Raw genomic sequence first — 26,840 nt, 5'->3', positions numbered from 1 at the left:
GCAACCAGCTCGGGCCAATGCAGTGTGGCATGTATCACTTCCAGGCTGAGGAGGAGAAAAGGCCCCCTGCCTTTCTCTGGGTTCTTCCTTTCCTCGCTCAGCAGCCAAGACCAACCTTGGATATTCCAGATGGTGCAGTGTCAAGGCCATGGGATCTGTCATGGGATCTGTTGGGCCCCTGAGGACTATGTGGAACAGACCCTTATAGCCACGTGATGGAAATAAGAAGTCAACTTTAGTGCTATAAAGCCACTGAGATTTGGGGTTAGCGTGTTTTTAAGCATAACTCAGACTATCCTAACATAAACCATATTTCAGGCACAGTTCTGCAGGCCCAAAGTCTCTTTGAATTGAAATAGATAAGTGATAAACTACTTAAAATGATTCTCTTTGGTGACTCAAAGAAAAATGTGCTCTTGCCGGCTCTTAAAACTACAGCCCTAATATTTGACACATAGGACATTTGGCTTCAAGGCAGAGTGCTCGGTTGTATAAGCAGTTCATTACTATGTAAGGAGTTCAGAGTAGCGGTGGCCTATTTAACCCAACCAGACCCCTGCGTCTTCACTGCGAGGTGGGAGGGGGAAGGTGATCACACTGGCATCACTGCTTCATCTCTTCAAACAACAAAAATCATAAGAGACAAACTAATGTCAATCCAACACACTTTATTCTCTTTTTTTTTTAATTTTTTTCTTAGTTTTCAGTGATCAAGTATTCAAGTTGTTGTAAACCAAGGTTGATTAGTACATTGACAATAGATTTCATTAAACACAAGGAAATTATACATTTTCAATTACCTAAGAGGTCACCAAATAAATATTCATTTTAAAAATGACAAAATCAAACTTCTTTATGCACCAACTCAAAACAGCCTTTCTTCACAAGCATACACACCCCTACACGCAAACACACACGTTAAATACACACTCCACTAGCATCCTCATGCCAGCTGGCCTGACAGTTACATTTCCTTTAACTAGAGAAGTAGAGGCTGACCTGCTTGTTTCATGCTTCTCGTTGATATTTGGGGTTAGGAGTAGAGGTATATATTTTAAGAAAAATGCCCACAATAAAGTCTTACCAATTATCCTTCTTTTTCTTTTCTAAAGATAAACTTTAAACTTCTTTTGCTCACCCCTTTGGTTTAACAGTCCCTGCAATTACATTAGTTTTAGTTTTAAATGATATCTTCTCCTTGGATTTTAACATGTAATAGTAGAACACCAGAAAAAGACAACACCTTCAAAACCCCAATATTAAAAACACCTTGCATGGGTGCACATTTTTGGAGAAGAAATAAGAAAAGATTACCTGAAATATTTTCCCCCTCTCTGAAATTATTTCTAGCATTTGTTTATTCTTGCTAAAATAAATATCAAAAGCACTGAGTTTTTTATGGAAAAAAGGATTCCCCCTTACACTCTTCATGTTTGCAATGTCAAGTTCATGGATTAACTGTAGTAATGAGAGTAATGAGTGTTTGTTTCCAGGAAGTTCTCCAGATTTCCAAAAGCAAAGCACATGCAGTCCCTTATCAGTGAACTATCGTGGAGTCGGTGGCGTGTTTTTGGTGGTGAACGTGCTTCATCAAACACTTCTAGCACCAAGGCATTTTTTTTTTCATGTTGCAAAAGCAAATACCCAGGGAGGGTTTTCCTCATATTTGACCCTTCCTAGGGCTGAGAAAAACTGAGGTGCTTAAAATAACCTCTTCAAACATACACAGATTCGATATCAATGTAGCAAGAAATCTGGGATGGATAGAGCCAGCAGTATCCTGAAAGATGAAGAAGACAGAACAGATAAAGTGCTCAAGGTCACTAACTTTGTGGGTCAGCCACGGCGCTCCCTTGGCCACTATGAAAGAGAAAATGCAAACATGTAAAGGCTACCTATTGGTCTGCGTACCAGAGAATCGGCAAGCCTGCAGTCTAGGCAGTTCTGGGGTTATACAGTAGTAATTTCCTAGTAATGAAAATAACCAAAGAATGTGCTTCGACCCCCACCCCACCCCCGGGGACTTTCTAAATTAATAGGCTAGAGTCAAGGATATTATATTTGCATATGAAAGCCAAATACTATATTAATCTACATAGTTTATTAAGAAACAAGATGACCTTTTCCAAAACAAGGAATTATAAGTCTGTGCTCATGGAAAGTGGCAATTAAACTTATAATAGGAGCTGTGACTATAAAGTAACATAACCAGTTTATTAAGAAGCATTTCAGAACCTCATATACACAATTAAATGGTATCATCTATCAAATAATCACTTTAGTTGACTACATAATATTCCAGTGATGCTACCAGAGCCCAAAGCATTTTGAGGACAACTCTTACTTGGTATATATTCCGTAACTTTTACTACTTATTCCACACACACCAATAACACATCCATGATACACCTGCTATTTATAAGCATCAGATACTTGAGGCAGTACAATACTAATGTTGCGATGTACAATTCATGCCGATTTCTTTGAATTCTGGCCTAATCACCCCAAAGGGTTTCGGAGCGTGGCAGATGGTCATGTGTCAGACGGTGCTCGGTGGTCGTTGCCTGCAAAGCCGGGTGACAGTTCATCGTAGAAAAAGGGGGAGGAGCTCTCTAATTAAACCTGACACCTCCCTCATTCCCTACCCTGGAGTTCTGGGGCACTCCTTTTCAAAACATCCTACCAAGAAGAGAGAAATTGTAACAGTGTCAGAACATAATATCTTAGCTACAAAAAAAAAAGTGCAATCCCACCAAAATTTTCTTGATGCCATTTCTCAAGAATCGGAGAGAAATTAAGAAAACAGTATCTCCCCACAACCTACCTATTTTTAGCTCCAACACAAAAGGAGGCTTCCTCTTCAAAAGGCTCAAAGATTTCCCATAGAGGGAAAAGCAGAACCCTCAAGCCCCAGAATAGACACTGGGTTGGTTGGTCAGCAAAATTTTCTAAAGACCTTCCACATGCACCATGTTGACCAAAGTCTGATGGACACCAGAGTAACTACAGGCAACAATGCCTTAGTCAAACGAGACCGCTCAAAGGGAAGTCCTTGTCACTGAGACCTTGTCACTGGCTCCACACCTTGGGCACATTCTTCAGTCCAATAGTGGTGGCCCTCTCCACAGACTGCATGCAACTGAGAGAACCATTTGGCTGGTACCAGTCCTAGGTAGAGAGGAAAACAACCCTGCACCCAGGAATATCCACACAACCCCACGGGGCAGCCACGGGCAGAGGGCGAAAAGCCTGAATCGTGGGACAGTTGTGTCAATCACATTCCTTCTGTGGAAGAGCACAGACCAGCCAAGGAAACCATTTCCCAGATTAGCCCTACATAAGCACAGGCTCCTTGGCAGAAACGCTGACACTGGTGTTTGGACCTCACAGTCCCTCCTAAATCTGAGCGGTCACGGTTCTTTTTCTGAGTAGCCAGCTCCCAGGAGTTAACTTGCCATCAGTGCATAGTGCTGTCAGGAGTCATCTGCCTTAAGAACAATGTAGGAAGCATCCTGGGTGGCACCTAAGTCCAAGTGATGTGCTGGGAGGTCCTGGAAAGGATCGTGGATAATGAACCCAAAAGAAAAAAAAGTCCTCTGTCAAATCACTTTCGGAAGGTCACAGGAGGAAGGAGTCAAAGGGCAGTGTAAAATGATTCCAACCCTAATTCAGTACAACGGACCAGTTTATCTGGTACTTTTCAATCACACTTAGGGTCATATTCTAGGTCCAGCTCCCAGATCTCCCTCCTCCTGTTTTCAAGGTGATTTCCACAGAGCAGGTATAGCTCTCCTGGTTTAATGACTCAACTTCAGTAGCAACCATAGCAATTTTCTCTGCACAAGAAAGAGAACAATACAGATTTGCTAGTGTTTCCAGGCAGGTAACTATAATGGGTGGGGGGGGGACTCAATCACACATATCTGAAATTCCTTTTCCTAACTATTTTCCAACTATATTCCTATTTCCACTATGTCAAGAGTACAATTCCTAACTACTCTTATGTGAGCCCTTATGAGCTAAAAGGATTTCTGCAGCAATTTTTTTGGATGAGAAAGCCATGAGTTTCCTTATTATGCATCTCAAATTACAGAGTCTAGTCTTACTGGTTAGCACACTAGTTTTAAAGCCCCTTATGAGGAAATACTGGAGTTTATATTCAAGCTATCAGATGATTTAGCAGCCTCCTTAACTACCTTATGAGGGGGGCAGACAGACTAAAAGAGAATGTGTTCTATGAAATGAAGTAGCTGTTCCTTTATCACACTATGCATATGGTTCCTCTGAAGCATTTGAAAAACCCTACCTGATTTATAACTCCGCCATGGCTTAAAATGCTATTAACAGTACTTTAAAGAGCTTCCTCTTTTCAAACACGTATCTGCTGTAGTCTCTGAAAGCAAAAGTAGCCTGCTGCGCTTATTTCCCAATCAAATTGCATAGTTGAGGCAAATTCATTTGTGCTTTGTAGCAGAACTCACAGTAGGTGTTCAGATCTAAAGATTTTGATTTGTGAACGCAAAGCTACGGTCAAGCCCACCTTTGTGCGGAGTGTGCACTGTTCAGATGCATCGCCCTGATACTTCCGTGATTGGGTTAGCCGTGTCCCTTGACCTTATACTTATCGGAGTATGAGCATGAAATTAACATAGCGGAAATGGTAACAAGTGTACCTAAACTCCTCCTTCTTGGAGAGAATTGGGAGAAAGGCTCTCAGTCTTGTTGAGGTATCCAGCCCTCATTCAATAGTGGCTGTGTTCACTGAGCTTTGTTGGTTTGAGGATTGTGTCTTTAGAGGTTAAAAAAGGAAAGAAAGAGAAAAAGGCACGGGTGTTTCTCAAGTCGCCAATATTCAACTCAACCAACAAAACTAAAGTCTTCCATTTTCAAGTTTCGGGAGGGAGGCTACACGGCGGCAGGGCTCTCTTCCAGCCCCGGGTCTGGGGAGGAACTTATTGCTTCTGGGAAGGGCCCCGGGTAGGTCTGTGCTATGGATTGGATCCCTTTTCGTAGACAAGTCTCTTCTTGGAATTCTCCCTGGGTGCTGAAAGAAGGGCAAGATCTAGTCCGGGCGTACTTCTCGGCACCGTCGGGGTGGCCCACCATCTCACTCACGGTGCCCAGAGGGAATTCTCTCCACCTTTGCCTCTGCAGTGCCTCCTCCTTGTATTTAATGGAGTACCAGGCCAGAAAAATAAAAATAAAGCCAACAAATTTGAGGCCGGCAGCCAAACCAAAGTAGACAAAACGAAATGACGTCACATTGTACTCCCAGCAAGAGCCTTGCACTCCACATTCCTGTTGCCAGAGCATGCAGGTGGTGTCGATAACTGCCCCAAAGTAAATTGGAGTAGGAATGTATGCTGCAGGTGTAGAGGGGGAAAGAGAAGAAAAACAGTTAGCACATCTGATAAGGGAAAACACATTTGCAAGTTAGCAAGGTGTTTTGTGCGCTCTGAATACAACAGAGGGGAGTGGTTCTCTTGTGTCACTTGATTTTTTTTAATTTGTCACATGTTAGCATAACATATTTATTATAAAAATGTTCAGTAAATTGTGGATACTTTAAATCTTCCAGTTTGCAATTCAATCAGAATGTGGTATTGATTTTTAGGATCATAAAAATGTCTGTTGCTTAAAAAAATGCAATTTGGGAAACCTTTTAAACTTAAAAATCAGATTTTTGTCATTAACTATGCAAGAGGCTATACTAGAAGCCTTTATGATCCTCTAAAATTCAGTACACTGAGTTCCTGTGGGTTCTAGTATTGGAAGAGGAAAGCATTGTCTCTTATAAGTCAGAAACCATGTTAAATGGCAACTTTATAAAGGCACTTGGGGTATGGAAATAATTCGAGGCATAAAATTTATCTTTAAAGCTTAGGAAACAGCTCTGATGAGTAGTCGTAACTTCATCTGTTGGCCATGCGATAGACATTTCTTGAATCCCATCAGAAAGTCTCCCCAAGTAGACTTCCTTCAGCACGTCACTCCCTTTGCCAAAATGAGTCCCTATCCCCCACTTGTTCACCTTGCATTTGAATATCACCCCCTCTTTTACATTCTTTACTTACTCAGATGCCACAGTATTCCCACTGCATTTTACATAAACCTCCCTTTTTCAACTATTACACTGCTTGCATATCTGTCACCCATAAGCTCCTCGATGGCAAGGGCCATGCCTTTTATTCTTTGCCCCCCAAGGACCAAGAGGACAGCCCATGGATCCTCAATAAGAGCTTATTGAAGGAAGTAATGAGAGGGAGGGAACGAGGAAGGAAGGAAAGAGAGGACAGAGGAAACGGGAGAGAACAGGCGGGCTAATAGCCCAGGTGGCTGTGGGTGATACATTTTTAAATATGATGCATTCATTTAAAAGGGGACATGTTCACTATGATTAAACTTTAACACTTTTTAAATCCTTAAAAGCCTCCTTTTGCTTTGGAATTTGGGGACACAGAAATTGGCGTGTTGAACTGTACTTTTTTACAATCAATAGAACTTAAGGCAGCACCAAATAATAAGTGCCTGAAATGTTCACCTTCCCGATGTTGCGGTTTCCATGTGTTAACCCACCTTTACCTCCACATCCACATCAAATCAGCCCGACTCCAGGGTACCAGAGACAGGCCAGCAAAAATGAGGAACTATTTTTTTCTTTCCTATTCCACTACCCCTTTTCCAAACAAATTTTCTTCTTTGAAAATAACTTTTTAGCTTTCAAGAGAAGTATAAGGCATACTTCTTAACTGTATCAAAGTATGTCAGAATTTCCTTTAACCAGCATGCTTTGAAAAAATGGCACCTTCAGTGTCTCACTGGTACCAGCACAGACAAGCCATGCATTCAGTACAAGCAGAAGTCTTTGAGGCTCACGGGAAAGTGAGCCTCGCTCAGTCTCGAGCCATCAACCACCACATAGGCCAAACTGAAAATTCCAGAGATGATTAAGGCTTCAAAGGGTCAAATGATACCATTTTAAAATGTTTTACCTTTCCAAAATGAAATAAAAAATTTGAATCAGAAAACTGTTTTTTTTTTGTCCTGTAAACAATGATACTGATTACTGTGGGAAATAACAGCTGTAGAAAATCACACTGCCACTTAAGACAGAAAAAATATGCCTGATGATGAGGAAGTCAATTAAAAATACATTGAAATTGATCAAGAGAATGGACTAGCACTTCGCAGGCTATTTCCCATGCATTGTTCCAAGACGTCACAGGGTGCTGCAGTGTTTGTAAAAATCAGAACGATGTTCTTCATGCCCAGTGAGCTCTGCAACTGTCCACATAAACACAGCACTAAGGAGCTTCTCTTGTTAAGAAGTAAAGGGCACTCAATCTGGGCATCTCTCTTTTTTCTTTTTAGAATATTTTAGTTCTCTTTCTCAGAAAACTTGATAGGTACCCTCTTTGCCCAATCCAATAAAATTACTGGAAAGAAGATATTGAAATTTGCACAAATAAAATGAGCACCACTCCCCATCACTTTCATGTCAAAAAGGCATAAAGGAACAAAAATGCCAACATCATAAGCCCATCACGATTGCTTGGGCCAATATTTCTTACTGTAGAAAATTCTCTGGGGAATTTAGCCCAGTTTATGTTCACAGTGAAAAAGAAACTGACCTAAAGTCGCTTTTGTTTTGTTTCATCATATGACAGAACTGGTCAGCTTTTCGTCCACATCAGAAAATAAGGAAGCTGTGCCCTTACCACTAGCCTATCGAACCCCGCTACTACGATGGTAGTGAATGACTTGACTTGCCATTTTTAAAGAACAGTGAGAATTTGCCATCTGCAAAGAGGAACTAAGAAGCACATTTGGAAATTGAGGGACATACCAAGCGTTCGCAATAAAACAAATTGCATTCCCAGAGCAAAAGGTCTCTCCTCATCTTCTACGGACCTGAGGGGAAGGGAAAGAGAGAAATGTTTTAAAACTGTGGCCTTGAGAAAATGACTGTCAAGTAAACCCTGCTTAGCGCAGAGCCAGGGACCAAAGAGATGCTAGGCCCAAGTATTTAATTTGCTAGAATTAATTAACAATAGCCAAGCAAGACTGCTGGTGGCTAACCTAGTGAATAAATGCATCCACGATGAAGACACCAAAGCAACTCCAATTTACTCTAATTGTCTCCATGTAAATACTGACGGAAGAAAGGCCAAAGGGTCAGAGCTGAAAGTACAGGAAGTGGCCCTACCTGAGCTTCCCAAACCAGTTCTGTTAAATATATAAAGCATTTTATCCTAACCACTACATTTTTTCCTCTGTTTGCCTATACTTTCCCGAATGGTATGTACACTGAAAACTACTCCCATAATTTCTCAAGGAAGAGTGTAAAGAAAAAATTTTTAAATATATAGTCAAAAATATATATAGGGAAAAAACAAAAGTTAGGGAAATAATGAATCCCTTCCAGCCACCTCATTTTTTTCTTCTTTTCCTAAAACTTATGCTCCAAGTAATTCCCACATGGTAGGAAGATTAGAATCTATTGATTTTGTAATTAGCAAAGATTAAAGGGCTCCTTTTTCGAAATTTTAGGTTAGATGCCAACTTGGTGACTTGCCATGTTTGAACACTAAATTAGGCAGCCCTCATCTGGTGACTGAACATATCTCACAGAACCAAAGTTCAAACGACAAGATAATTTAACATCTCCTGTAGGATCAAAGGTCAAAGAACTAGATCGTGAGTGATTGGTACTTTCCAATGAAGAAGTACCTTCCCCTTTCTGTCCCTTACACACAGGTCCTAGGCAGAGGATGTAAAATTCCCCAGGACCGGTGCACATGTCATCTATTCTCCACCTTCTTTGTTTTCTCAGAGCATTTGCCCAAAACTGCACGCAGAGATGCTACTCCACAAGTGTGTGCTGATGGGGGGCGTTGAGTACACAGACTATCAGGCCTTTCATGTGCTGTCATCTACAGTCAAGGAAGGAACTGGCTGGGAAACCTCTAACTCAGCATCTCACAGACAGGAAGCCAGACTATGCAGAACAGGCAGGCAAGCAGCCCGAGGTCCTGCTAAGAAAGCCATCACCGCAGCTGCTTCCTATCAGGTGCCCAGCAGTGTGGCAACCAGAGGGGTCAGCGAGGAGATACAGAAAGAGTAAGGACTCATTTCTTTTCCTGACTCCTTCATACACTGTATGCCCACAGCCCCCTAGAGCTGGCATAGGTGTGTTCTGGTTCCTCCAGCTGCCCCCCTTCCTTTCGTTGCCCACCACAGTCTTTACTGAAAATACCAACATCTGAGTGGAATGTGCTAGTGTCAGCCTTGTTAATAGGACTTCCATTAAGGTAACTTCCATATTCTCATATAAGGAAAAAACAAACAAACCCACAAACAGGATCTACAATATGGCAAAGAAACCACAGCATGAACTGAAAAATTACATTTTTCCAGTCTGCCCTTTCCTTGTTCAACTCCAAAATTTTATACGATAGTAAAATTAGTGAAGCTGGCATTTCGAACTGCAGGCCCAGCATAAGCTGTCAGTGGTCCCGGAGGTGCAACTATCTCCAGGGTTGGAGAGAATATTTTTCGCTGTATGCAGGATTTAGCAACTTCACCAAAATGACTTCCTGCCTCCTCTGGGGCCAGGCTTCTTGTAGCGAACAGGGTGCTGGCTACCAGCTCCTGAAATGGAACTTTTTTGGGCAGAATCTTCAGGAATCCAAGTCACTCAAAAGAAGTTACACTGAACCGTAGGAATAAGACCCATCTGACAAAAGCAAGTCCGGGAGGGCGCAGTGTGGACAGCCTTCCCCTTTCTATGTGGGAAAACTCACTCCTCCTAAGTTCGCCAGGTGAACCTTTAAGTGCCTTTCCTGCACAATCTAATCTTGTTTTCCTCTGTGCGTTAGACCCCGGTCCCGGAACATGGGCTCTGGCGACTCTGAGTACATAACCCACCCAAGAAGTTGGACGCTGTCCTCACCTGAGTGTCACTATGATGGCCGATGGCTGGGCACATGCTGTGATGAAGGTGACTATGAAAAGAAAAACTAAGAATGGGATGAGGGTGTTACAGGCCCGTTTGCACTTCCCAGACACGGCATAGCCATTCTCGTTGAGATACGTTTTGACGATAACCACGCGGAGCTGGCTGCGCTGTCCCACCGTGGGCGGAGTGATCACTTGCCGGCTTTGGACACAGGTGCATTCAGTGTAATTCCTTATCTAAGTGACAGATTATAGAGATCAGTCATTTGTGTGCCCTTCAAAAGCAAAATTCAGCACAGGCATAGTATGACAAAGTTCAGTTCAAATGCACTCCAATAACTCCAGTATTTTTTAAAATGCAAACGATTTACTTAGAAATATCTTCCTCATTGTTAACAGGAAGTGTCCCAAAAGTGCCTCCAACAATACCCAAATCTGCTGGTCAAAATTGTTTAAACCTGAACTTTTCCAAGGAGCTTTCAACATTCCACTTCAGAGCATTCATATTTTGTGCACTCGTTTTTGGTTTTAATTAAATGCTGCTTCTATTGCCCTGTACCTCCTGGGCTCTTCCATAGGAGAAGCCCTCAGAAACAGGAACCGAGCCTGATTTCCATCTGTGCTCACCAGGGCACCTCGCACAGCCCTGAAAGCAGAGTAGGACCTAACGAAAGTGCAGATCATTCATAATGGCTTCCACTCCAACAGGTACATAGATAGCATTGGCTGTTGCACCTGAAACCAGCTAATTCAAGGGATGAAAAAAGTGTTTCAAAGAAACAGCCAATGAAGCTTTTGCCTATTATGTTGCTTTTACTGAATGGACTTCAGCCGAACTCACGGCCACTGTGGCCTCTCCGTCACTTAGAGAGGCAGTCGGAGCAAATACGAAGTTGGGATGCTATGTGGCCGTCTGAGCTGCAGGAACTGCTGGCGCCTTTGTATGAATGAGGGCTGTGCCCCACAGCACGGGCTCACTCCCAAGGCAGGACTTCGCCACCAGAAGGACAGACCTCACTGTCTCTTTCAACTGATCACACACTGGGGCGCACCAATTATATAATGGGCAGCCAGCAACAGGAATTCTCAAGGTACCCCTTTTGTTTAAAACTCCAAAGTCAAGTATGACATTCCAGAAACATGCAGTCAATGGGATAATGCCTTATCTCCAGCCTGCTACAATCCATTTTTATACAAAGAATGAAACCAGGCTCAATAAGGAACTGGGTAGAATATGAAAACTTTTCCCCACAGTATTACAGCCTATTTATAATTCACAGGGAAAGGAATTCTCAAAATAGCCTATTCTTGAACTGACAGAAATATCTTTACTCTGAAAGCTAAAAAAAAAAAGTCAGAACCGAAAATCTAGAAAAACAGCCGCTGCCCCTCTTCACTGACTCTCATCGGGAGGGGAGGTACACTCCTAATCTCTTCAATCAGCACCAGTGCGGTCAACTTGACCTTCAAGTCCATCACGAGGGTCCTGTCGGAGGAGCAAATGAGGGGCCCAGCACTCAACCTTATCCAGTTTCACTGAGTTGGCACCAAATGCAAAGTAGGAGAGGGCTGATGTGGAAGCAAGGCGCTACACCCAAACACTCCAATCATCCCTGAGAAAAAAAAAATGGTATTGCATAACTGTCTTTCCTCTGTTTTCGTGTCAGAGATGTTTTGTAGGTTATTTGAAGTTTTTTGAAAAGGGAGACTGAAGTCACGTGTTTCCTCTGAATTCTACGACACGCTTGTCACAGGATGTTGGATGAACAACAGTGCAGGAACTTGTGAAATATACTCACCCCGGTGCTAAGATTACCGCTATTCACACAGCCAGCCAGACAGGGGTTGAAGTACGTAATTCCATCTGATCCGCAGACCGGCTCGTACTCGTGGGTCCGACAGCCACAGTTAACATTGCAGCTGCCAGTCAGGTTCCTGTGAGGCATGGTGAGCGAGGGTCTAAGAGAGAAAAGACGCAGATCGGGAGTAACACTTACTAAAATAAAATTAATAAGGAAGTTCTTGACATCAAGTCATTTGTTCATTTTAGAGAAGACATTCCTGTTCAATCAAAGCTATGGTTCTGTGAAGTGGCCACTCTTGATAATTATTTTTTATAACTTTAAAATGAAACAAAATGTAAAGGAAAATGTTCATTTTTCTGGTATCACATATTCAATAGTTTTGTATCAAATTATCCGTCCCGCCTCAATTCTACCCCCGTTGGTGCCGTGGCCCTGTCTCAATCACTGGGCCCAACCGCTCTCACTGCAGATGCCTTGTTTTAGATCTTAACAAACCTGAGCTTCAAGTCCTTTACCTGTAAAATGTAGGGAATAATTTTGAGGGGCCAAATCAGTAACATCATTATGAGGACACAAACATGGAATCCATCAATCCCAGTTGTCAACACGGTTCCTTTGGCCAACAACTGTAATCGTTCTAGAATAAATTATCAAAGAGAGCCGTGCGACTCTAGACAATCATTATTAGTGAGTACTGGTTCCTCGCTTTGGATTAATACTTACATTGACTCTGCGTGAACATGAGCCTTTTATTTGGAAGGCTAACTTGTCAGAGAGGCTTTCATTTATTGGGAAGGCGATGTGCAGTCTCTTTGCACGAGGATAAGTGAGCGGACTGCAGCCCTTGCGCACCGTCTGCCCCCGGTGATGGGTTCACTTCGGGCCGAGGAGAGGCTGCTCAGTGTTCCTCGGATTGAAACACTTGCACCATTAATTTAATCCAGTCTCTTTTCTGGAGAGTGAGTGATGATCAGACAAGAGTTCTAACTTCTATTTTATTTCCCGCTAACACTGCATAATGAACATTTTCTATCGACTATGTTAACATGAGGCTATGGAATTGTAAATTTGGTCCTTAGCTTAATAATATTCATAGGTGCTTTTGAAACAAAAAGCTTAAACAGATATTACATCATTTTATACATTTTGTGTGAATTTGTTTAGATCTTGGATACAAAATTTAAAACTCATTAGACAAGACTTTTGCTTATATTTCATATGTCTTTGATATTCCTAAAATGAAATAAAACAAAGTTTGTGTCTCCAAAACAGCCAGAAATAGATGGAATCATGTACGTATAGCTAGAAACAAACTCTAAGCCTATTAATAAAAGTAGCTGGGATAGGCCCAGCAGGTGTGGCTCAGCTGGTTGGGCATCGTCCCACAAACCGAGTGCCGGTTCGATCCCTGGTAGGGGCACATGCACAGGTTGTGAGTTCAGTCCCAGGTTGGGGCATGTACAGAAGGTAACCAATCGATGTGTGTCTCTCTCTCACTGATGTTTCTCTCCCTCTATTTTTTCCTCCCTTCCCTCTCTCTAAAATAAAAAATTAAATTAAATTAAAAATTTTTAAAAAGTAGCTAGGATAATCCAGAAACATACATAACTAAGATCCTTTAAGTAAACCTTTTCCTTGTACTTTTCAGAGATTTCCTTTAACATTACTGATATAATAAATGAAAGATTTTTAATGGTGCCATAATATTTAAATAATGGAGAAAAAAAGACTTCAGTAGGTGAAGCTGTCTGTGAGACACAGATGAAGAGATGAATGGTTTAGTTAGAGGATTTAGGAGTGACCGGGCCAGAAATGCATCACCCAGAGGGCTGGGAGTAGCTGCCACCTAAGAGACCACAAAGCAGGAAGGCAAGGCCAGGAGTGGTGACAAGGGGAATAGACTGCACCTGTGTGAAGCTGAGGCAAGGTCTGAATTAACAGACTATACGTATTTAATTCCTGTAGTCTTGGTACTTTGGAGCACTGAAACTATGCTGGGAGAAATAACTTCAGGGGGAAATCCCATCCTCTTAGACTCTGGAGCTGGGAGAGACTGGGTAGATCACTGTGTCCAATAGTTACCAGTCACTGCTGAACACAGACAACTGAGAAAACGCTTCCTCATCATTTCATAGCTCAAGAAATTATCCCCAGGAAACTTCTGGCCCAGTATCACCAGTCACAAAATCAGAAGGTGACATAATAGATTTTAGTTTAAGTCCAAAGATTTGACATGATAAATGAAAGGTAATAAAGCTAGAATTACTAAATGATTTATTAAGACAGTACTGGTGAAAAATTCGGTACGCAGACATCAGACTTAACCCCATTTTTAAAAGCTATTTGAAGAAAAGATAAAGTCAAGAGCAATAGCTCACATTATGAAATGTGTTTATATTAAGTATTACTTAAGCCGCAGTTTTCATAGTAAATCCTGGCTCTTCGGCTGCAGGATGATTAGGACGCACCTGTGTGAAATACAGTTTGGCAAACACCAAGGGGAAGAAAAATACATTTCCTAATTCAAACTGCAGGGAAACTGGGGGTGTTGGGAATGTAATTATTTCAGCTGGAAATGGGCCAGGATATTAGCTACAGCTCCTGAGATTTTTTTTATAGAGAAGAATCATCAGAGTCTCAAATCTGAAGCTTCTTTTCTTTTCTTTAATTTTATTTGACTGTGGTTAGAACACGTAACATGAGGTCTATTCTCTTAATAAATTTTAAGTGTACAATGCATGGCTGTTGACAGTAGATACAACGTCATACGGCAGAGCTCTACAGCTTATTCGTCTGGCTTCAGTGAAACTTTGTGCGGATTGACCAGTAACTTCACATTTCCCTTGCCCCGCCCTGCCCCTGGCAACCAGCATTCCGCTCTTCGATTCTAAGAACTTAACTAGTTTAGACCTCATGTAGGTGGAATCCTGCAGTATTTGTCTTCCTGTGGTTTATTTCACTTGGACTTGTTTGTGGCTTACATCACTCAGCACAGTGTTCTCAAGTTTCATCCACGCTGTCACATGTGGCAGTTTCCTTCTTTGTGAGTCTGAATGGTATTTCACTGTACGGATACATCACATTTTCTTTGTCCACTCATCCGCTGATGGACATGTAGGTTGTTTCCACATGTTGGCTATCAAACCGGAATTTTCTAAGGAAGCCACTAATAACACGTTAGGTTCATCCTACAAAAAAAACTATGGCTCCATTTTGGCTCAAAAGGTAAGTTCATCCTTCTAAAACTTCCCAAATCTACCCAGGCACCTAGATGCTTCTTGAATACTCAACGCTAATTCAAACATGGGTCAGTCATTAAGTCCTTTAATGTGAGAAAATTCACCATGCTGGTTAATTACCAATTAAAATTCCTGGTAAACCTGGAACTCCTCATACAAACTTTAATAAATGGAGTTTGCTTATGTTTGGTGGCTTCTTCTTCATGTTTTCTTTTTCCTTGTGAATAGTTTAATAATCAAAGGTATTGTATTAGTAATCAGAGAAATCTGGGTTCAAATCGTAGCTCTACCATTTCCTAGTTGTGTGACTCTAAGAAAGTTACTTGATCCCTCTGAGCTTCTTTCTCCTCATATTTAAGATGAGAAAAAACCAACTGCTTATTGTCTATAGAGTTTTATTCTAGTTTATCCTCTCTATAACTATAAGAGGCCAGAACTATTATTAACCCATATTAATGATAAGGAAATTGAGGCACGGAGGTTAAGAAATTTGCCAAGTACTTTATTCAATCAATCCTCACAGTCATTCGACAACATAGATATTGTCGCTACCTCACCTTAAAGATGTAGAAACCAAGCACAGAAAGGTTAGATAATTTGCTCATACTCCCACAGCTAGTGTGTGGCAAGGCCAAGGTGAAAATCTCGACTGGCTGCCTTGAGAGCTGCAGAGCAAAAGCAGTCCAAGTGCAGAGCGCTTAGCCTTACGCCTGGATCTCACCTGTACCAAAACATTAGGAAACAGGACACAACGGAAGGAAATGGATACATTCTCTATCACTCTTTTAGTAAGGAAGTGGTGTGAGCCCTTAGGTGTGGGCCTATATGAAATACAAAATTTAAAATAGCACCACTGTGGTATTTAGAAGGCACACAACCTCTGGAATAGATATTCTAGGTTGGATTTGGTTCCACTCCTTATGAACTGATGACTTTGAGCAAATCATTTCACTACTAAGCCTCGGCTTCTTTAACTGAAACGTGGATAATAATCCAGACAGTAGAGTGAGGTTGTAAGCATTAGATAAAAAAGACATCTACTAAGTGCCAGGCACCATACCTGAAGCAAAAATGCCTAACAAAGGCCCCTCTCTTCACTGCCACTCCCTTTATCTCTGTCTATTGCCTTCAAAACAGAAGAAAATCCCATATGCGAGTCTCAAAATCATGCAGAACAAGACAGTTTGTACTAGGCAGCCCAACCTCGTACTGATGGGCGGGCCGTGCACCGCACAAGGGCACTCAGCCAGAGGGGCACCGAGAGGCTGAAACGTATCTCACACCCTGATTGGAGAACGGGACCCATTATTATTCCCACAAAGGTAACTGCTCCTCAGAAATAAGTGGCACACCTTTGTGGCTGAATCATCCAAAAGTGTCTATGCTAATTCAATTTTAGACTATCTTCTAGAAGAATCTGGGGAACGAGAGGAATTCCCCAAGGACACTTATAAGCGTCACCAAGGTCAGCCTGCAAATGCTAGAGTGAGTGGCCCCTTGCAGCAGCTTCCAGAATCCTAATCAAGTTTTTCTGTGCTGAGCACAATCACATGAGAAGCATATCGGAACTCATGAATTTAGATAATTCAGGCTTATTTACATCAGGTTCTTAATAGTTTCAGCATCATTATTGGTAACATCCCTGGGCAGAGATAGATGCCAGAACATTCATTCATCTTTCAAGGAAGAAAAGGGAGCGGCTTGGCATGATCTAGAAAAGAAGGGAGTAGAGACCAAAAAAAAAAAAAAAAGCTTTTTTCAGCATATACTAAGTGCAGCCACCATGCTAGGAAATATCGGAACCCTTCCTTTGTATAATCCTTAAAATCAAAGCTGCAAACACTTGTTTACAATACTTAAATGCTTCATACTTGAAGTTGAGGATAAGGAAAGGAGAAATAGGCTTTTTATTTTCTACCCTCTGTGGTATTTTAATTTTCCAACCATATGTGTTACTTTAATCATGCTTTTAACCGGGCCTGATTCACATTATCACCAATTTCACACATGAAGAAGGGAACACTTGACCACATGAGGAAATTTTCTGCAAGGTCACAGTTAGAAAATGACGGCACTGGTACTCGCCTTTGAAAAGAACACAATTTGTAGACAACAAACTGACAGTAACCAGAGGGGAGGAGGGAGGGGGATGATGGGGGAAACTAGGGGAAGGTCCATCAAAGAACATGGACAAAGGACACATGGACAAAGCCAGAGGGGGGTAGGTTTGAAGGTGGGAGGTGGGGATAGGGTGGGGCAGGGGACTGAGGTGGATTGAAAATGGAGACAACTGTACTGGAACAATAAAAATTTAAAATAAAAAAAGGAAAAAAAAATAAACACAATTTGACAAAGAAGTTTGAGGGAAGAGGGGAGAGAAGTTCAAGGAGTTTATTCTTAGGCCCTCGGTTTATTCTAAAATACAGAATAGTAGGTTGTCCAATAAGAAAAACAAGACTATAATTTTATTAACCAATGTCACCCCAACAAATTCAATTAAAAAAAGAAAACTGAGAATAGGATAAGATAAAAAACTTGAAGAAAGGGTTGTTTTTTTTTTTTTTTTAGTGGAGCTGCCATCATGGGGCATAGAAAAGGAAGCTGACTAGAGCCAAGGAAATGGATTGCTCAGCAAAGATGAAGGCCTGCTAAGATTGGAACTCATAAATCTGTAATGGAGCCAGTCAGCACCATTATGTAACTTTTGCCCAGTCGCGCTGGGGAGTCCAGAAATCAACTGATGCAGGACTGGCAAGTGACTGTGGTGTTAAGCAAGGGCTTGAAAAGGCCTGAGGCAACTTACAGTTTAAACGCAAGTAGCACCTCTAGTCAGTCTGCTTTCCATTCCTTCTGAGGACGCACTTAAAGTAAAAATAAGACTAAAAGGAATAAACTGGAAGAGAACAATGGAAAGAGTGACACCAAAGTTCATGAAAAGAGCCAATGGATAGGCTTAGGTTGATGTGAATTGAGCAGAAGCCACCACGCAGAGGAGCCAGCCAGCCCGACGGAACCTCCACGAGGCCCTGAGCTCGACTTGGAGCAGATGTAACAAGGGCAAGAGGGAACGCATAGCTGAAAACAGCGTAGCCCACTGCGGATCTGAAGAAGACAAGCACTGTATCCCGGGGTGCTTCCATTTTCCTCTACTCACCCCGCCCCCATCCCCAGCTGAGAACCCGGAAAGTCACTGGGAAGCTCTTCTCTAAGGAAGTTGAAAAAAAAAATTAACTAAGCTTCTATTTAGATGTGAACAACTCAGAACTTTTTCGGTCTTCTTTTGAGGAAGAGAGAAACATAACCTGAGAGATGCTAGGCTGAGCATTGTCAAGCTGTAAAGCTCAAAATAAACAGAAAAAATGACTCTTAAAATCAAATGATAAAATATAAGGCACAGAAATAAAGGGTGTTTTTTAAAGAAAGGCTAATTATATACGCAGAGAGATCTGCAAAGATATTACTATTTAAAACAACATAAGGATGTTTTCAAAAGGAAACACCCAGAATAAAACAAAAACCTTCAAAATAAAAAATTTACATAGAAAATAGAAAACAGTGTTTGGAAAAAATCTCTCATAGCTAAAGACATCAGAAATATGCAAGAAAAAAATTAAACACATAGGTAAACAGCCCATACATTCTGACATCTGATTTGCAGGAGTCCTGGAGAACACAGAAAAAATGAAGAGGAGGGGTAGAATAAAGCTATAGTAGAAGAAATTTCCCTGAGGTTAAAAAAATACATATTTAATTAAGAGAGTTCAGAGGGTACCTGGTACAATGAATGGACGAGGCCCTACACTTAGGCATTGCTTTATCTATTCATTCGTTCGTGCAACAAACATTGTTTTGGGGACACAGCTATTATGGAAAGAGTTATAACACCTGTTCTCAAGAAGCTCATATTTTGGAGACAGGAGATAAGGGCAAAGCAAATAATTCAAAAAGGTAGGTTCTGATAGAGGTAAGTGCTATGAGGACACTAACAGGAGCCAGGTGGTGAAGAGTGAGGGGAGAGTGTGTGTCCTGGGATGGGCGGGGAGGAGACACCTTGCTGAGACAGTGACATTGGAAGGGGCCGGCCAAGATGGAGCCTGAGGGCAAAGCGTTTCTGAAGCAGGCCCCACACCTGGTGCATGCGTCACACACAACATCTGATGGAAGAGAACTCTCAGGACAAATGGCCATTTTCTGTCACCCAAATAAGCTCTGATTGGCAGTTTCTTCTTTGTTTTCTCTAATATTCTAGATTGGCTAAATGAAATTAAAGGTTTTATTATTCAAATTTCAAGTGAAGCATTTTATAACATAAAACTCCACTGAGAATCAAAAAGAGCATTTGCTGGTACCAAGCACCAAAAACTGGGCACTCAAGTTCTGTCCAGTGAGCAGATCCTGACGAACCCCCACAAACTCAAGAAATAAAAGTTAAGGTTTTCATAGCTCTCAAAGAGGAGTGGTCTGCCTTCTTTTGGCAAGGCTGTAGAAAAATCCATGCTCATATCCACTGCTGGTGACGGTACAAATCGGTACAACACCGGGAAGGCAATTTGGCCATGTTTGCTGCAACCCCACTTCGGGGCATTCGCTCTACAGATTCACAGCACACAAGAGAAGTGGTATAGGCAAGAAGCTTTTCACTGAGCATTGTTTTAATAATTAAAGTTTAGAAATGACCCCACTGACCATCAAGTGGCAATCGGTTAAATTAGAAAATAAAGTTAAATGGAATGTAATCACTGTAGGGATTCAGGGCACGGGCTCTGTAAATTGCCTGGGGTTAAATGTAGGTCAAGTCCTGAGTAACATGCAACCCGGCCACTCTGGACCACAAAATCCTCCTGTTAAATCTTTAGGGATTTGGTCAACTGCTTATTCCGGACAGCAGTTATTAACAATTAAATTACATAAAACTGCAATTGACTAAATGTTATTGAAAACAAAGGTGAATACTCAAATCACCACCTCCTGATTCTTTTACTGCACTTTACTAGGGTCGAGCCCTGGCCCCGGCTCTGTGAGTCTACCACATCTGTGTGATAAAAAATACTGCGTGCGGGAGTGTGACCGGTGTCTCCTCCTAACTCAGCGTCTTCACGTTGGTAGCTTGCAATCAGCCATGGTGGGAATAATTACCCCCCTGAAACGCAAATGCTACCGACTGGGGGTTTGTTTTGTTTTCGTTTTGTTTTGTTTTGAGAGAGAGAGAGAGAGACGTTTGTGACACATTTATCAGCACATCACACACACGCACGCACATGTGATCTGTACCTAGGTTTTGCTGTCTGTAAAATCAGGACAATAATAGCACCTACCTGATCGGGGTGTTGTAAGGATTAACAAGTTGTTCTGTGTAAAGCGCTTAGGAGAAATGTTTGTCATGCAGTAGTGTCCATATAAAGGTTAGCTATGTTTCGAAACACGACTGGTACGGAAGATCTCCAAGAAGTATCTTTGCATTTAAAAGAAAAGCTCAGCACAGTGTCTATAGAATGCTATATTTTGGATATAAAGCAGGGAGAAACTGAAATTACATATTCATAGTTATGTAAAGAAGCCTTGAGAGGGCACACAACGAATTGAAGTCGTCGCCTGGTGTGTCTTTGGGTGGAGAAATGGGATGGAGGGTTCGGGTACGGGCCAGACTCCTGACTACCCACTGCATTGTCAGTTCTGTTTCAAACCCACGTCAATCAACCATCTTTTCAAACACCACATTAAAAACAAGAAGAGTTTCATTGACTCAACAAGCATTTCCTTGTAGTCAGCTGTAATCAAAACGCTGTGGGAGACAAGGTGAGGGTCAGAGGGCCAGAGTCAAGGCCTCCGCCCTTGCTGCGCGCAGGGCCCCCTCGGAAAGAGGAAATGCAGAGAGACCACGTCAGGGGCAGGAACGGGTCTGCCCCCCGGCACTGACACTGAAACCGTGATCATGATGACACGGAATGGCACTGCCGAGATACTCACCCTGTTGTGTAAGGGATGTTTATGCCTCCTAGATTAATACTTTCACATCCAACAATGAACAGGGTTGAAAAACACAGTAACGACACACCACTGCAGATCATTGCCAGCTTTGCAGATTCTCTTGCACCAAGTTTCAATTTTTTTATAATGTAGCCTCCCAGGACAATACCAACACCGGCGCTGGGGACAATGATAACACCTGGAGAGAAGGAAAGGACAGGGTTGATTTATTGTATTAACTTATGACTTAGTTAATTTGTTAAGAAATGTATACTGTTATTTGTTTTCCAATGACTGTTTCTACTTACTAGTACTAAGGTAAAGAATAAAAATAAAAAATTGGCAGTTATAAAAATAGTCCATGGGGATGAGCATAGGAAATGTAGGCAATAATATTGTACTAATATATATATATGGTGTCAGGCGGGTACTAGACCTGACAAGTGATTACTTACCTAAGTAATCACTTCATAAGTGATGTAAGTGTCTAATTACTGTGTTGTACACCTGAAACTAATATAATAGTGTATGTCAACTGTAATTGAAAATATTTTTAATTATTTAAAAAGAAAAAATATTTTAAAAATACTGTAATTAGTAAATCTTCAATGTGTGATTTTATAGCATATTGCTTTTTACAAAGCAATAAAATAAACACAAGCAACCCCAGAGAAAAGTAAGGAAATCTTGAATGGGCCCCTCACTGAAGAGGAAATGCAGCTAACCAATAAACACATGAAGGCGTTCAGCCTCATTAGTAAGAGGGAAATACAAATGGAAACCACACTGAAAGACTCCTCCACACCCATCATGTTGGTAAAAACTTATAAGTCTGATGGTACCACAAGTTGGCAAAGATATGGGGCAACAGGCCCCTCTGGTGGCACGTGGACTGTGACACGCACTTCGGCATTCTCTGGCCCAGCTGAAGACATGCACACCCTGTGACAGGCAGTTCCAATCCCAAGCCTATACCCTGAGGGAACCGATGCACGTGGCAGCCAAAAGAGGTATACAAGATATTTGAAGAAACATAATAGCCAAAAACTGGAAATGAACCAAATATCCATTAATAGACAAATAACATGTAGCAAATTTATATAATGGAATGCCACATTATAGCAATAAAAGTCAGAAACCTAATTACACAGAACTGTGTGGATGAATCATACAAACACAATGTTGAATGAAGGAAGCAAACCACAACAGAACATATGTGTGAGTGCATTTGTATAATGTTCAAGAAGAGGAAAAATGAAATGATATCGTTTAGAAATGCATATGCTGGTAATACAACTATGAAGAAAATCCAGGGAGTAATTGCCATAAAAGCCAAGATACTGGGGGGATGGGTGGGATTGGAAAGGGTGCAGGGCACTCTTGGAGTACTGAAAATACTCCATTCCATGACCTGGGGAATAGGAGCACACGTGTTCCCTTCATAATTATTCATTATCTCTGAACTTTGCTTAATGTGCTTCTCAGTGCATTGTATTTTACAGTAAAATATTTTTAAATAGCCATAGTGCCTGCCTCAAGAACCTTACAATCTAAAAGAAAACCGAACAATTCAGAACACAAAAAAGGAATTATACGAAGGGCAGGGAGAACATAGGAAAGGAAGCATCTGAGTTTTCCCTGGGGAAAATCAGGGAAGGCTTCCCAGAAGCTGACATATTTGACATATTTGAGCTGACACTTGACAGATGAGACAGAATCTGTCCAACGCACCAGCACAGAGACAACATCCTACACAAAGGAAACATGCTCAGAGGCATGAGGTAGAACTGAGGAGTCAAAGAAGTCCAAACAAGTTGGGAATGTGGAATGCCAGCTGCCAGGAAGTGGTGGGACACGGGAGGAGAGGTGAGGAAGAGCGAGACCCTCGGAGATCATGAACAGGAGGTCAGGCTGCACCTCTGGGCAATGAGACACCACCAAGGAATCCTGAGCCGGGGTCTGCCAGGATGGGAGTTGCGTGACACAAAGATCATTTCTGGCCCTGAGACAGAAGACGGCTTAGACGGAGTCCAAACTGGAGTCAGAGACGTGGTCAGGAGGGTAACTACAAAGGTCCAGGAGAGCCATGGGTAGGCTCTACACCAATGGCACGATAAGTAAATTAGCGAAGGAGGACAAGGGCAGAGAAAGGGCTACTGCACAACAACCCGGGCAACAGTCAGCCAAAGTGCCTCACACGGTTGCACCTGGGTCGCGAGTGGAGGAAGAGCTGGGCTGGGGCATTTATAAACCGGAGCCGAATTCATGGCTCAGGTAGGACGTTCCAACAAGACTGAACAAAGAAAAGTGAAGGGCCCAAACCAGAGTCCTGGAGAGTGCCAGTGCTAATGAGGATCATAAAAACATGAGCCCACAGAGGGGACAGGAAAATGAGCAGCCACAGAGGGGAGAGGAAATCTAGGGCAGATAAATGTGTTAAGGGGGAGAAGCCTGGGCTTTGGATTCAGAAGGACTGCGATTCAAATCTGCACTCCATCTCTTGTAGCCATGTGGTCACATGTAAGCATATGCTTCCTCAACACTCTAAACCAGATGTCTTAACGCTATCATGGAGATGTCTACCTTACTTGTTCAAATGAAGATTACCGACACCATCTGTAGCCACAGTACACTGTGTATTGTACACAATATACATTGTAGTTATTACCATAACAATTGTGCCATAGAAACCAAGGAAAGAGTTTCAAGGAGAAAAGGAAGAGTGTCACATGCCTCAGAGAAGTCTAGTAGGATAAAGATTGAAATGAAATTGTCACTGGAGATCTTGGCAAGAACAATTTTCAGAGCATCAGGAAGACAAAAACCAGATCTCAGTGGGTGAGTAGTTAGTCATACGGATTTGGAAATTGGAATCCGCACTGCCTTTCCAGAACTTTGGCTGCAAGAAGCAGGAGGGCTATGGGTCCCTAGTTAGAGTTGGGGATTTTGGAGTCTTGTCTGTTTGCTAAGATATAGAGAAGCTGAAGCATATTTATATAGGGTACTGGCAAAATTAGACTAAAAAGGAGTGGGAGGTAGAATGTAGAGGGAAAAGTTTACTTAATATCCTTGCAAGATCCTTGAGAAGTCAGCACAGATGATCAGATTGGCCCTGGATGGGGAGAGACCCTTTCCTCTGCATGGGAATAGAATCGGGGAGGGGGAAGGAGAGAGAATTCACTGCGTGGGCAGTAGTTTTTCTGTTTCCTTATTTTCCTGTTATTTTGGAAACATAATATAATACATGGTGTAGCAGAACATTTGAAAAGCATAGGAAAGGAGGAAGACACAAAAATCCCCTGCTTACATAGTTCACTCATTTTTTTCTGTCTTTTTCCTTCAAGAATTGATAACATGCTGCCAATTTGTATTTTTATAGCTGTGTGGGGTTTTTTTCATGTATAATTAAAAATAAAAGTAACTCTTAGAGGAAAGGGATACTGAGACTTAAATATGGCCAAGGCTTGGGATAACCTTTGCAGGAAAGCGAGGAGAGCAGACATAGGAATGTGTCATAGGCTTGGCAGGTGGGGAGTACTGCGGGTCCAGATACCACGAGGTCCCAGAGGCCTGCACTCAGCTGCGTCAGCGCGCACGGGTGGAGGGCCTGCTTGAGCGTGTTCAACAACCCACGTAACGGAGCAGAGAACGAGGCCTGGATTTATCAAAAGTCTGAGCTCTGCCTGGCAACCAGTGCTCATCTTGTAATCCTCACTGCAGTCCTGATTTTGTAAAATCAATAACAGCCCTCGTACGGATGAGGACATTGACCGCTCAGAGAAGTGACTTGACCAATAGCGCACACAAGGGAGGGAGACTCTGAACAAAAACTGAGGTCTCTGATTCCAGCTCTGTCCACATCACCCACCACAGCAGCCTCGGAGACTCAGCTGGTCCCTGGAATCTTCTAGGTAAATTGACGAGGGCTCTGTCTGGGCTTACAGGAGCTGGTTAATAAAGTGTCTGCCTCATTAAGGAAGGGTACCATGCTGTCAACATAGTAGGTAAAGTTTTACATTTAGAATGAAAATGGCACATCAATAAAATTCCTATTTCAGTTGAGCAATTTATGGAGGGACAAATACTCTGCAGACCCCCAGGACAACAGCAAAGCAAATATCCATGCCCACAGCTGAGTCATAACTTAAAAGCAGTATGATTTATTTGCCCATATGTCCTAATTAGTACTCAGCTCTTAAAAATAGGGCATTTGTCATCAATAAATATGGGGTTACATCAAACAGAGTAAACACCTATTAAAATGTTCACCTAATGGCTCTTAGCATCCAAATCTCACCACACCACCAACACAGGAAGTTTCTGAGTATTCACTCATGCCAACCCATACATCGCTCAGATCTCCTGCTGGAGTGAGAGGCCCAAATGTTTCCTTGTTGGAGTTGATGGCCAATGGGATGAGAAGGGGACATTTGGGGCTGGGAAGCAAGGGGGTAGGGTATGACAGTAGAGCCTTCTTGCTGCCCTCTGACTCTGGGAAACCAGTTTTGCTAGTTTGGGGTTAGCTTATGGAGAACATGGAGGGGCTGGGAGTCAGTTTCTCCACCCACCACCATCCCGCCATCTAGGTCTTCCAACTTCCACACTCCCTTGTGAAGAAATAATTATGTAAGATGGGCTCTCCGGGCAGAAACTGCCTTACTCAAATTCATCTCACTGACGGGTGCTCTCCTTCCCTTCCCTCTGGCCCAAGACAGCCAGCTCCTCTACTGCCTCTGCTCCTCTGAGTCTCTGCATCTGATCCACCTCCTTTCCAGCCCCAGCGGGCTGGTTCTGCTATCCTAGCATTTTTGCTCCTCATGCCCTCTAGTGGCCTCGACAGGGGGGGGGGGTTCTGGAGTGGGATGCCCAAGGACATCTGATCAGCTGGTGTCCAGGGACACCTCTGGTATAAGTATGAGGGGGAGAGGATGGGAACCAAGCTTAGAAAGATGGGAACATGTGGCCTAAGCCCATGGCCCACCTAAAATACAACTGGTGGAGGAAAAAGCCAATGCAACTGAAAGTGTCTAAGAGACAAATCCAGGTAAGACTATGGGCGGTGTAGACAGATGCCCTGAGTTGGAAACTCAGCTCTGCCAGCTACAAGCTGCATGTTTCTGAACACTCCCAGGCCTTGAATTTGCTTATCTGTAAAATATGGGTAAGAATAGTATGCTGCTCATAGTGAGCAATCATCATCATCATCACCACCACCATCATCATCATCACCATCATCATCATGAGTATGAACATCAGCACTATACGCCTAATATTAATGAGTTCAACATTTGCACAAAGATCTATATTGGAATTATAATTAGGCAAATTTCTATATGCTATGTAATCTATAGAACTGAATTTAAGCTACAATTAGCAGTCTAACATAAACCTCTATGTTCTTTAATAGGTAAATCTTTGAATGCTATTTAGCTTATGAGTCTTAAACACATAAACCTGTTCATTATTGAGCTCCCATGTGTATATATCTGAATCTAAAGAACTCATTGCTGCATTAATTCTTAAAAAGTCTTCTTTCCAGTTAGAAATCTTTTATTTTCTTATTTATCAAAGCAAATTGATATGTCAATTGCCTTAACTCTGTTCTTGCTCTCACGTCACGCACTATTATAACACTCAATTTTGAAGTTATCACTTGGGGTCACCATATTGCTTGCCCTTATAAAGTGTGGCTGCATGGACTTGAAGGGTCTTTAAGAAAAATGATATTTCATGCATTACCAAATATTAAAGCTAATGGAGGAACTTTCCTCTTCACACCAATATACAGACATCACCAACCTCCACAGACACGTAAAATATACCTGAGCTTCATACATGATTTGCAGCACAAGAAACCTTGGACCAAAGGAGA

General features: G+C 42.1%; 1 protein-coding gene across 5 annotated transcripts in view; it reads right to left on the bottom strand.

The window, feature by feature from the left end:
- Positions 1-658: 658 nt before the first annotated feature.
- The window catches only part of SLCO5A1 (solute carrier organic anion transporter family member 5A1), a 118,142-nt gene continuing 91,960 nt past the window's right edge, over positions 659-26,840 (bottom strand). For all 5 annotated transcript variants that reach the window (XM_024572204.4, XM_024572205.4, XM_071222234.1 and 2 more), the window contains 5 exons: positions 20,969-21,167; positions 11,757-11,916; positions 9,953-10,194; positions 7,847-7,911; positions 659-5,363 (listed from right to left, as the gene is read on the bottom strand). In XM_024572204.4, the coding sequence (XP_024427972.2) occupies positions 4,906-5,363; positions 7,847-7,911; positions 9,953-10,194; positions 11,757-11,916; positions 20,969-21,167 (1,124 nt within the window). In that variant the 3' untranslated portion in view covers positions 659-4,905. The remainder of the gene's footprint in view (positions 5,364-7,846; positions 7,912-9,952; positions 10,195-11,756; positions 11,917-20,968; positions 21,168-26,840) is intronic.

This window comes from Desmodus rotundus, chromosome 8 (genome assembly GCF_022682495.2).
Source record: "Desmodus rotundus isolate HL8 chromosome 8, HLdesRot8A.1, whole genome shotgun sequence".
Lineage (NCBI taxonomy): Eukaryota > Metazoa > Chordata > Mammalia > Chiroptera > Phyllostomidae > Desmodus > Desmodus rotundus.
Note: the sequence above shows the minus strand (reverse complement) of the source record. Positions and strands in the feature narration are given on the sequence as shown.